The sequence below is a fragment of the Eublepharis macularius genome, chromosome 2, assembly GCF_028583425.1.
Source record: "Eublepharis macularius isolate TG4126 chromosome 2, MPM_Emac_v1.0, whole genome shotgun sequence".
NCBI classification, from domain to species: domain Eukaryota; kingdom Metazoa; phylum Chordata; class Lepidosauria; order Squamata; family Eublepharidae; genus Eublepharis; species Eublepharis macularius.
In genome coordinates this window covers 202,313,763-202,325,620 of record NC_072791.1, presented here as the reverse complement: position 1 = coordinate 202,325,620, position 11,858 = coordinate 202,313,763, and the positions used below count along the sequence as shown (strand labels likewise).

The window sequence follows — 11,858 nt, the reverse complement described above, 5'->3', positions numbered from 1 at the left end:
GATTCTTTTCTTTTGATCCCAGGTCTAAATACAGTACATGATCTTGGTCGTCCTTCCCTCATTTATTTTGGTCTTGAAAAGGTCTGATCGAGAATAAAAGAACCATCCATTCCAGTGGCTGTTCTGCACACATTTGCCCCGTAGTGAGGGAAGCACAAATCCCTCGCAAAACCCCTTGGATTTGGGGGAAAGGGGATTAAAATGCGCTAGACAGATTCCTTGCAGTGGATAGAATGGTACAGACCCGTCTGTGTCAGCTGCCAATTTGAAAGAAAAGCTGGAAACAAACGGGATAATTTCCTATTAATCTCGAAAAGAAAGGAATGATCATACTTGATCAGCTTATGGGCAAAGGACAGCGAGGAGAGAAATCTTTTCGACAAGGGTGAAGGGCGTGACAGATTTGTATTTTTAGCCCGTTCTGACAGAGGAGGCAACAGAATTCCTCCTCGTTTACACGGAAGTCAGTCTCTTGGAGTTGCAGGACTGGAGTCCAATGGCACCCAATGGTTTCCAGAGCTTTCGAGAGTCTAGGCTCTGGAACGGATACCTGACACTCTCTTGGAGTTGCGTGCGCCTTGGTGCCAAACCGACGCTCAGAGAGAGGGGGCTGCGGCCCTTTTCCAGCGTCAGCTTGGACCAACCGCCTGCAAAGAAAGCGGGCCCGAGTCAGTCAGCGAGCCCTCCCCAGTCTGAACTCCCCTTGACCCCCTCTTTCCTCCCGGCAAGGGCCTGACTGGCAGTCTCTCCGCCACCCAAACGGCCTTTAAAACTCGCCCTCCTCCTTTATTCTTTTGCTACCTTTATTCCGATGGCGCGTTTGGACCTGGCCGCGCCGGCTCGGAGCGCTCAAGACGGGCACGCCGGGCTGGGGGGCTTCAGTTGCCCATAAGGAACAGGGTTCCAAATCAAGGGGCGCTGGAGTCCCCCGGAGGGCGCCCCGCAGAACGCAACCTGCTACAACGTTTAGGGGCGCGCAATCGGAGCGAAAAGGAGCTGCGGTCAGATCGAGCGGCGCTTCCTCCCCGAGCGCTTTTACTCTGCGGCTAGCCTTCAAAGTGGGACTTCGGGAGAAGCGCTGGAGGATCGTGCCCACGGATTCTCCGAGGAAGTCACACGCGCTTCCCCTTTTTTCCGGGCTCAGCTAGCGACAGGAGCTGCACCACTAGGCAGCTTCAGCCACGAGTCCCATCCACGCGGAGCCGGACGCCTGTGCGCGTTTACTCGGAAAGTGTTACGTCTTAAGTAAACGTGTGTGGAATCGCAGGTCTTCCGCACCCGGGTGTAAGGCGATTTATTTCTGTAACAGAATGAAATCACCTTCAGAGCCCGAGGATCCCTTGCGTAAATGGCGCGGTGACATCTCGAGAGAAACGAAAGGAAGGGAGCAGCCCCCTGGCAATCTCCGCTGGGCGCATTTCAGTGCCCCTCCAAGGGCTCCGTGAGCCTCCCCCGAGGAGACCAGAGACGAGGAGCTTCCGACGGACTACGCGGATATATTCAGACAACCACCACTAAAAACCACTATGAAGCAACAGGGTGTCAATGGTTCCCAGCATTTATTTCCGTGCTTTAATTTCACATTAGAGTCGTGAAAATGGCGAGGAGATCAGTCCACCCGACTACCTGAGGCAGATTACTTTATTCTGGCTTCCCATAAACGTTCCTTGTTTCTGTCCAGACATGAAGGCAAAATAACTGATCTAACGGTCGTGGTTGTTTGTTCTTCAGTCACCCAGAAACTCGGGTGGAGCACTTACAGTGCAATCCTAAGAAGAGTTACTCCCATCTAAGCTCATTGAAACCAATTGAAATGGACTGGAGTAACTCTCCTTAGGATTGCTCTGTTAGTCTCTGGCAACTTCTAAAGCTTCTGCTCCACAATAATTAACAAATTAAAAAATCAACCCAACATTTGTAACCAGGAGGCCTTTTCAGGCGCCCATCGTTAAGGTTAGGTCGGAAGTTCGCTGAAGGAGCCAGGCCTCTTCCTGCGGGCCATCCTTTGCTATGTCAGGATACAATCTTTTTAGAGACCTCCATGCAAAATTAAAACAACCCCCGTCTTTCCAGAAGGGTGGCCCTGTTAGGGTGCGGCAGCAAACATTAAGCACAAGTCCTGTAGGCACCTTAATAATAACCTTAATAATAACACACTTTGTAAACAACTCTGAGTGGGTGTTAAGTTGTCCTGAAGGGTGGTATATAAATAGAATGTTATTATTATTAATAATAACTGACATTCATTCTAGAATGAGGGAGGCATCTCTGTGAGTTTGTGTGTGTTTTAAGTTCATCCCGCAAATTAGTTGTTGCTTTTTTTAAACAACAACTCAGCTGACACGCCAAGTGGCGTTACCACTCAAGTGCCGGGCGTGGGGAGTCCCCTCCTTTAATAGAACGTTATTTAGCTCCATGCCCCGAAAAGCTCCAGCTGCCCCTCCACCCCCACGCGTTAAGCCTCTAGGAAAGCGCCATGGCTTTCTGGCAACCCTGAGAAGAAGCGATTTCGTGGCCCAGCTCAAATGTAAGAGTGGTCCCATGGGGAAGCTACTGTGACTCCCTTACCTCCTCTACATAATGTTTCACCTCTAATACACTGCATCAAAGCAAACAAAAATTAAACCATGAGTTAGAAATACAAAACATTGGGCCAGGGCAAAGGCACAAGGCCCCAACCCAAACCAGTGTACTCCAGACAGGTCGGATTGAAAGGCACCCCACTCCCCACATGGTCCAAACTGTACTTTGGAAGAAAGCCCTTTGCGGTTTAGGACCTGATCTCTGAGCCTCCCCCCGCCCCCCAAGTTAGCTAATGATTGTGTTTCCGCGCAGGCACCTGGAGAAGTCCTCCTTACATTTGAAACGCAGAGTTTTCATTCTTTTTGTAAATTGCATTTTTTTAAAGGCAGAGCAGAAGACTTCGCTCTTATCTTTGGTCTTTGTACAATCCCCTTTTCCTGCCCTCCACGCCCTCCCCGCGCACAAAGGAAAGCACAAAGGAAAACGCCACCGGCAGCAAGGGAATAAGACAAGCTATCCTAAACATAGTTGCATAGAAAGAAGCCCCCTTAAGCTGGGCGCGGGGCGTCGTTTAGGATCGGATTGTAAAGAAAGTTTAGCAGCAGATACTGGCTGAGAGCAGCTTTCCCTGAAAGAGAGAGATATATAGAAAGAAAAATGTAAACATAAAGACGCCGCCTGTGCTTCAGTTCGAGGTAAAGAAGCGGGCCTTTCCTTCGCCCCGCAGGAGTGGGAGGCAAAACTTTCTCAGGGGCCGGGAAAGTCGCAGCGCCCCGGGCCCCCTGGCCTTAGAAAGGGCCGGATCCGCCAGGGGCTGCCCTTTGAGGCTTTCTTCACGCTCTTTCTGAGGATAATAAGCGGATCGCCGCGTCAGGGCGACCCTCCGGCGGGAGAAGAGGGTGCCGAGCGCACCCCGGGCGGCGTGGGGCTTAGCTCAGAGGGGGCCCCGTGGAAGGAGCCCACGGGGGGCAGCAGCGCCGTGCCTTCTCGCTCCCTCTTCTTCTGCTTCATGCGGCGGTTCTGGAACCAGATTTTGACCTGAGTGTCATTGAGGCCCAGCGCCTTGGCGATCTCCACGCGCCGGGCCCGGGTGAGGTACTTGTTGAAATGGAACTCCTTCTCCAGCTCGGTCAGTTGCTTGGTGCTGAAATTGGTCCTGACGGCGCTGGGCGGGCTTGGGGAGCCGTAGGCCGGGCGTTTACCTGCAAAACAAAGGGCACTGCGGTGAGCGAAGCGCAAGAGCCGGGCCCAGCAGCCCCTTAAAGAGCGCCTAGGTTGGGCGAGCCAAGGCCGGCCCCGGGACTGCGGGCGCTTGCGTTACAGTGCCCGGAGTGCCAAGCGCCTCTGGTGGGTTTCAAGGCAACCGAGCCAAGCGCTGAAGCGCCTCGCCCAGTCCAGCAGTCCAGCTTCGTTGGCCTTTGTGGTGCCGCCGGGCTCGGGTTTGGTTCGAGACCGGCAACTGCGCCGCACTTTCTCTTCCGCTCCAAAATTCCGTCCTTTGGAAAGAACAGCGCTGCAATGGATTGCAGCGGACCGGAGCCGCATGGGCCTCACTGGGCTTGAGAGCAAGTAAGCCATGCCGAGTTACCCCGCAGTAATGGTGCCCTCCGAAGCAGAGCGCCGTCCTCCGAAATCCACCGGGCCAAGCAGGGCCGAACTCTGCTTAGGATCGCACTAGTCTCCCCCCCGCTGTAGCAGCGCCCCCCCTTTGCCTTCCCACTTACTTGGCGGAGGCGCGCTCCTCTTGACCTTCATCCACTCGAAGGTGCCGACTGCTGCGCGGGCGGGCCGGCAGTCCGCGGGCTGCGGAGGCGGCGCTTTGGCGCACGGCTGCAGCGTCTCGGCCAGCGCGCTGTAGTCCACCGGCAGGTAAGCCGCCCCTCCGCCGCCGCCGCCCCCGGAAAAGACTGCCGTGGCGTAGTGCGCTGGGGCGCCAGCCTGCCGCGGGCTTCCGCGGGCCACCTCCGGGCGCAGCAGCCCGTACTGGGGCGAGGCGAAGCGCGCAAGGGCGCAGGGCTCCAGCTGGCGCTGCGGAGGCGCCTGGAACTCAGGCGGGCTCCCCAAGTAGGCGCCTTCCCCGCCGGCCGAGAGCGGGCAGGGCGGGCGCTGAGGCTCCCCGCCGCCTCCCAGCTTGCCCGCCAGGCTCAAGCCCTCCCCGCCCCGCGCCAGGTACTCCAGGAAGGAGTTCATGGCGCGCCCTGCGCCTCGGAGGCGCGGCCACCCCCTGCGTTCTGCCCACCTGCCGCGCCTCGGCTGCCCACCATGCCGAAGCCGGCGCGCTGGAGCGCGGGCCTCTTATACTGCCAGGGGCGGGGGCACTCGCCTGCCCGCCGGCCAATGGGAGGCGCCCACCAGGCCAGCCCTTGGCGCGGGTCCGGAGAAGCTGTCGCCGGACCGGGCAGGGCCTCCTCGGCTCCAACTTTGCCCGCAGGGAATCCGAGCCTAGTCATTCCCAGCCCCGGCAGGAGGGAAGGAGCCCCAAGGAGGGAGATCTCGGCGAGGAGGGAGGTACGTGAGAGGGGGGCTGATCCCCGGTTGGGGGCTCATGGGGGCCTTTGCAGCAAGTCTGCGGGACTTCTAGCCGAGGCCCTCGGGCAAGCCGCTTTCTGGACGGGACCAGAACAGGGAGATGGGTGTATGGGATTCACGAATGGCAGGACAACTGGGGAGAGGGGTAGAGGGACAAAATTCCGGGGGCCCGGTTACCCGGGGGGGGGGTTATGCACCTGGGCAAATCACGTGACTTGCTTCCTGAAGAGTTTGGGTTGGATTTGGGGGCGAAAAGGAATCTTTATAGGGGGGTTTCTCGGTAATCATCACGAATGGAGGTGAAGAAGTGCTTTCTGGTGCAATTAGCCCACCTAAAACTGTGCCCAGAAGGGTTGTCAGGAAAGAGGCGGCGATCCTACGCAGAGCCCCAGAGCCCCCGTTGAGTTTAGACTCGCTTAGCTTTGCATAATAAGAGGCTTTGGTATTCCCAGGAGCGCTGCCGGAACAATCTCTCTCGACTCCCTTCTATATTATCTCAAACAGTGCAATCCTATGGAGAGTTACTCCAGTCTAAGTCCATTGACTTCAATGGGCTTAGACTGGCTTACCTTGCCATAGGATTGCATTGTTAGAGTTGCACTCTACTAAGTCCATCCAAGTCATGATCGAGCAGAGGGAGAGATTTGTTCGCTGCGTTCTCCCGCTTTGCTTCCGGGGGAGTTGTTTGTTACCATCATCAAAGATCCCCCCAAAGCAACTCCGAGGTCCCTGAAAGCGCAGATTTGGGAAGGAGTCGCGGCCCGTTCAGTGGCCGGCCCTACATGTACCATACACCCAAACCCGCCCTCCTGCTCTACTCTCTCAGACTCCCCGCTTTAGTGTTCCTCCCAACTTTTCCACCCCTTTCGCCCTCCCCAGTCGCGCTGGCCTTGCGCTCGGGCTCCTGCGTTTTCGGTAGGGGGTGTTGCTTCTGGAGAGGTGAGCTAGTGGATCCCCAGGAACAAAACCCCGCCTTTCTGAAACTTTTTGCGGGGTCAGGCATCTGATCGTGAAAGGAAGCCTCCGAGATCGCAGAGGGACTCGCTGCCAAGTAAGGGCGCTCGAAGTTGGACGGAGGGGGCCGGCTGTGCAGTTTGGGCCCTGAGCTCTTCCAGGCTCAGACGCGGATCTGTCCAAGGGACTCGCTCCCAAGAAAGCGTTCCTCGGAGTGCGCCTTAAGCAGGGCTAAAAAGCATCCGGCCACCCGAATGCAGCTCGGAGTGGCTTCCACGGCGCAGGCTACTGTCTGTAGGAGCAGCTATTAGTGGTCCTCCGCCAGCCGGTAAGTGCTCTGCGGGCCCTTGCAAGTGTATCCGAGATCTCAGGACTTTAATGGGCTCTCCTTATTTCCCTTGGTAATCGTAACAGCCTCCTGGCTTAATGACTGCTTTCAGTTGGCACGGGAGGAAAAGGAAAGAAGGAAGAAGCTGCCCAAGGCAGACTTTTCTCTGCTGAACTCCTAAAAAGCTGGAGCATTTTTAATTATTATTTTGCTTTTATTTTCTAGCAAGAACAGGGGGGAGGAAATGAGGGATTTTTTTGTTTCTCTCCATCTTCTGATTAGCCCCACCTAGACTCTAATCTTCTCCGGATATGAGCCTTCTAGTTTGTTTGTGCGGGAGGACAATAAAGCATATTGCTTATCTGCTCTTACGGCTGACTCTGCTTCCAGGTCTAGAAGGATGAGGGGCCTGGCCAAGGACCCCAGATGGTTTGCACTTGGAGCTGGCAACTGATTTCAGAGAAGGAGATTCCAGAGCCATTGGGGACTGGCTAGCTGGACTAGGACCTGGGATATCAGGTTCAAATCCCCATTCTTCCATAAGGCTGTCTGGGTGACCTTGGAGCGATCACATGCTCATATTCTACCTTAAGGAGTGATCATGAGAACAACATGGGGGAGGAGGGAAACCATGTATACTGGCCCTGAGCTCCTTGAAAAAAAGGCAGGGTCAAAGTATGTAATACAGAAATCAGAGTTACTAGGGCTGTTTGCTTCAAATCTGCTCTCCGGACATGCTCAGAGGTTCTTTGTTCTTCACATATTTCAAGCTGAGTTGGCATTGAACTATTTCAGTGTCAAAATCTGGTGAGACTATTCTTAGCTGTCACAGATCATTGTCTATCAAACGGTATTGAGTTGACTGAACAAATTTGCAAAATATGTACAACATTTACTTTTTCCAGCTATGTTGTCATTGTTCCATCCTTGGGAAAGATAATGTCAAGTAAGTTGGATGGATACCCAGATACAAGCTGATCTAAAAGTACAGTTTTCACACATTCATTTGAATGGGGAACATCTTCTAGGCTCAGATAAGCATTCATTCCATAACATCAGAAATGGCAAATTAGAAATATGGTTGTGAGGGTTCTACATAATTGAGCCTATGTAAGATAGCCACACCCAGGTCATCTTAAAATTTCAGTCTGGGGTTAGGTGAGACTCTCTAATCTATCTGGAAGTACTTTGGTGAGATTCTTTACTATTGTATTTTATCTTTTAGGTTTAGGATAAGAGATAATAATACATATGCTTATCTATTTCTGATATATTTGACATACAGAAGTGTATTTTATATCATTGTGATTCTTGTATATTTGATCATTTCAAGAGTGATTAGACTGATTTTAAATAAAAGTCTTTAAAGAATGTTGAGTGATTACTGGCTGGGGACACATAATTTTTCCCGTGATACCTAGAATAAATAGACTTCCAATTGCTCTTCAGCCAGATGGCTGTTAACCTATAAGAGATGAGTGGTAGAAGATCCATTTCAAAACAGCCCTATGGTTTAGTAGTTAGAGCATTGCTTTGAAATAGACAAAACACTGTTTATTTCTGTGTGTCCATTTTGAGAGGAATGCTTTCCCTGATCTGCAACTCTATTCTATACCCCCTCTGTTAGAAAAGGAGTTCCATGGAAATCATTTAGGTTTTAATTTTGAGTAAACATGTTCAGGAAGACAGTGTAAATCAACACAACACATTCCTTACGACACGCTTATTTAAGAGCATCTAGAATTACTGTAGATGCTATGTGTGTAAAGTGCCATCAAGTCACAACTGACTTACAGCAACCCCTGTTGGGGCTTTCAAGGCAAGTGAAAAGCAGAGGTGGTTTGCCATTGCCTTCCCCTACAGAGTCTTCCTTGGTGGTTTTCCAACTGAGTAGTGACCCCAATTAGCTTCTGAGATCCAACAAGATCAGGCTATACCCTGCCGCCTTCCCTTCATACTGTGGACGCTATCTGCTCCCAAACATTTCCACCAGTTCAGCAAAGCTCTCAGGAGCATGAGCCCAAGTTCTACGATATCCTTCTGCCACTTCAGCAATTGCTGTTGCCCGTGGGGCTTTGTTGTTCGAAGAGCTAGAGTCCAGCTGTCATCCAGGTAAAAGAAACCAAAGACCACAAGACAGAAAGTGTTTAGACAGAGATCTTGCTTGCGGCCTGTAATGCAGGAGAGTTGGATCCCCTAAGGATCCTTTTCTTTTATGCAAGTGCACCGTCCCTGTTACAGGAAAGAACAGGAGAGGCGCAAACATAGACAACACTGCCAAATAGGTCAGGTGAGCTCTTCTTCTGATGGATCAGTTTTTTCCTCTGAGCCTCAGTCAGACTCAAAGTAAAATCATCACATTCTACAGCAATCCCCACCGTGTAGTGAATACTCGTGGAAAGCTTTTCAGCATTTCCAGGGCTTTTTTTCTGGGAAAAGAGGTGGTGGAACTCAGTGGTGGAACTCAGGACTGCACAATGACATCGCTTTGGGTCAGCTGGAACAAGGGGGGGGAGTTTTTAAAAGTTTAAATCGCCCTCGTAGAAAATGGTCACGTGGCCAGTGGCCCCGCCCCCACTGGCACGGAGGGCAATCTAAACGCCCCTTTGTCTGGAGATCAGGGGGTGGGGCCACCGGCCATGTGACCATTTTCTAGAGGTGCCGGAACTCTGTTCCACCACATTCCAGCTGAAAAAAAGCCCTGAACATTTCTAATAAGAAGGTTGTGCTTCAAGGCCAAATTCAGCCATGTTCCCACTGTGAGATGTCACACCAAGTTACTGTGTTTTGTTTGCAAATGTTTAAAGGCCTGGTGAAAGAGGCACGGTCCTGGTTTAAGAAACAGCCAGCTGAAAAACGGCATGCTTGAGGCCAGTAAAATTTGCTTCTGCTGAGTGTGTTTAAGACCAAAGATTTACTCAGAAACCTTTCCAACTGAATTTGGGGAGGGAGGTACATCCAGGTTAGCCATGTCCTTATTACAGTTGCCAAGAGGTCTGGTGTTGTGCCCCTTAAACAGAGGTTTGATTTGTGGATATAGGCAGCTAAAGCTTTTCATGGCATGGAGGTAAATAACATTGCTGTTGGCCTCTGTCAAAGGGACAAGACAGATTCCCCCCGCCCCCTCCAGACTCTTGGCAACTCTAGTGTGCATAGGATTGCAGTCCTATGCCTGATACTGAGGACATGTATCCAGAAATAATCCCACGGTGTCCACCGGGCTTGCTCCCAAGTAAGCATGAACAGGGTTGCATCCTTTCAACTATATTTCAGTGCGCACTTAGTTGGAAATAAGCCCTATTAAATTTGCTGGTGTTTACTTCTGAGCAAACATGGAGAGGGTTGACCTCTCCGTGATCCATTAGCAAGTTACACTAACATGACTTGATTTGGCTTGATTTAACTGGCTCAGTAAAGAGCAAGGTATGGTGGGGAGGGAAGTAGAGCCAAAATAAAGTTGGTAAGTCATCGCAACAGTATACATGCAAGAGAACAGATGGTGCCTCTGGCTGAATATTTTCCAAGCTGCCCGTTCCACCACCCCACCCTTGCTTCACAATAAAATCTAAATATGGTTTTGTGGGTTGATTGCTGTAGGAGCTTGATATCTGGAGGGGAGACACATATATGAGATTTAAAGTCTGTTTGGAAAAAAGATCCTTTGATCTAGTAGCCCTTTCCTTTAGGTCTTGGTGCACACTTGCTGTCTGCAGTTGCTTATTAATAAAGAGCACACACTTTGGACCAATTTTTGTCATAGGAGAAATCCAGTCTGTACAAGCCATTCTCTACTATTAATAATTCTCATGTTTTGGGCCTGGTACCCCTCAAAAGTTCTACAGGTGGATCCTGGAAAGCCATAGCTCAAATGAAACTTCACAGCTATCCGTTCTGCCCTTATTTGTGTGGCGCAGAGTGGTAAGCTGCAGTACTGCAGCCCAAGCTCTACTAACGACCTGAGTTCGATCCCGCCAGAAGCCGGGTTCAGGTAGCCGGCTCAAGATTGACTCAGCCTTCCATCCTTCTGAGGTCGGTAAAATGAGTACCCAGTTTCCTGGGGGTAAAGTGTAGATGACTGGGGAAGGCAATGGCAAACCACCCCATAACAAAAAGTCTGCCAAGAAAACGTCGTGATGCGACATCCCACCATGGGTCAGTAATGACTTGGTGCTCGCACAGGGGACTACCTTTACCTTTATCTAGATAGGAGGATTTTAAAAAAATGCTTAAAACATAATAAAACAAGGGAGGAAATCTAGTTGCCTCCTTTGTGAAGCTGCAGTTCTTCCCAGTGAGATACAGTGGTTAAAGTGTAGTGCTAGGGTGAGCTGTCTTCAAATCCTTGCCTGCCCTAAAATGTAAACTTGAGTGGGTTGATTGGTCTCGCCTTACCTCGTAGGATTGCAGTGAGGCTAAATAGAGGAGGAGAGAATCATGTAGAGCCACCTGAGCTCCTTGAAGGCAAGAACAGAAAGGTTATAAATAATTGTGCCATTCATCTGAAACTTCAGTGCCTGTCCTATACAGAGTTTACACCCTTCTACATCCATTGAAGCCAAAGGGCGTAGGAGGATGTAATTCTGTTTAGGATTGCACTGATAATCTGGCAACATTTCACACAGCTCTGCTGGAAACTAGCCAAGCTTTCTTTTTTTATGTTCTTTGAAATGGAGCCTGTTGGCATTTGCTACACTGGCACCCAAAATTGGCACAGCTCAGAGATGGATCAAAAATAAAGACTGTGGAATTACAATTTCGAGGCCACAGTAAAACATCTATTAGCTTCCCCCAAACAAACACTGCTTTCCAGGGATATGTTCTTTTGGCGGCGTTCCTAAGGAGGTCTACTGAGAAGTGAGTCCTATGATCTTGAATGTTACTTACTCCCAGGAAAGTATCCTAAGGATTTCAGCCGCAGCCAGCTTCCGGATGTCAGCTCCAGCCCTTGGTTGGGATCTCTTGTCTGTGCTGTTTATTTTATTTTTTTCATAGGTGTGTAATCCTCTGACATTAAACTTGAAGTGGCTTCAGCAGCCCTTTCTGAGACTGCCATGTGTAATCTAGAAAATCCTCCATTCTGCTTTCAGCGTCTTGCTCCCAGCATTGCTGTTTTCTGTAATATTCTGAGCCACTTCTGCCACTTTGGTAGCCTTTCATTTATTTTGTTACACCCTAGAATGATCTCTAGCAGCTCCTACCTGGAGTGCACACAGGGCTGCCTGGATAATCAATGCCCCATGTCTTTTAATAGAGGCTTAATGAGGTGTCATTTACCAGGTGATGTCATGTACTGCCATGCCATATGCATTAAGCCTCTATTAAAGGGACAGCACATTTTTTTCCTCCAGGTTGTTGGCAACGCTCAACCCAGAAATGAGGCCAAAGGGACAACGCATAAGTATTTTCTTTTCAGTACACTGGCAACTGGTTCCTCTTTTTAAAATAATGTTGGTTATCTTTCCGGGCATGCAACATGATAAGGGCTCGGAGAAATTGTTCATTGTTTCAGAACTGGGTGAGGTCA

General features: G+C 50.7%; 1 protein-coding gene across 1 annotated transcript; it reads right to left on the bottom strand.

Moving 5' to 3' along the window:
* Positions 1-3,393: 3,393 nt before the first annotated feature.
* On the bottom strand, positions 3,394-4,713 carry HOXD1 (homeobox D1). The gene is made up of 2 exons (XM_054970121.1): positions 4,248-4,713; positions 3,394-3,725 (listed from the first exon to the last, which is right to left on the bottom strand). The coding sequence occupies exons 1-2, from the start codon at positions 4,711-4,713 to the stop codon at positions 3,394-3,396; spliced, it is 798 nt and encodes a 265-aa protein (XP_054826096.1).
* Positions 4,714-11,858: the final 7,145 nt, after the last annotated feature.

What these genes read in the sequence shown, in the direction of transcription:
- HOXD1 (XM_054970121.1), bottom strand. Translation starts at nt 4,713, where the DNA reads ATGAACTCCTTCCTGGAGTACCTGGCGCGGGGCGGGGAGGGCTTGAGC. An exon ending in GAGGAGCGCGCCTCCGCCAA is followed by an intron (nt 3,726 to 4,247) that starts GTAAGTGGGAAG and finishes TTTGTTTTGCAG; the next exon opens with GTAAACGCCCGGCCTACGGC.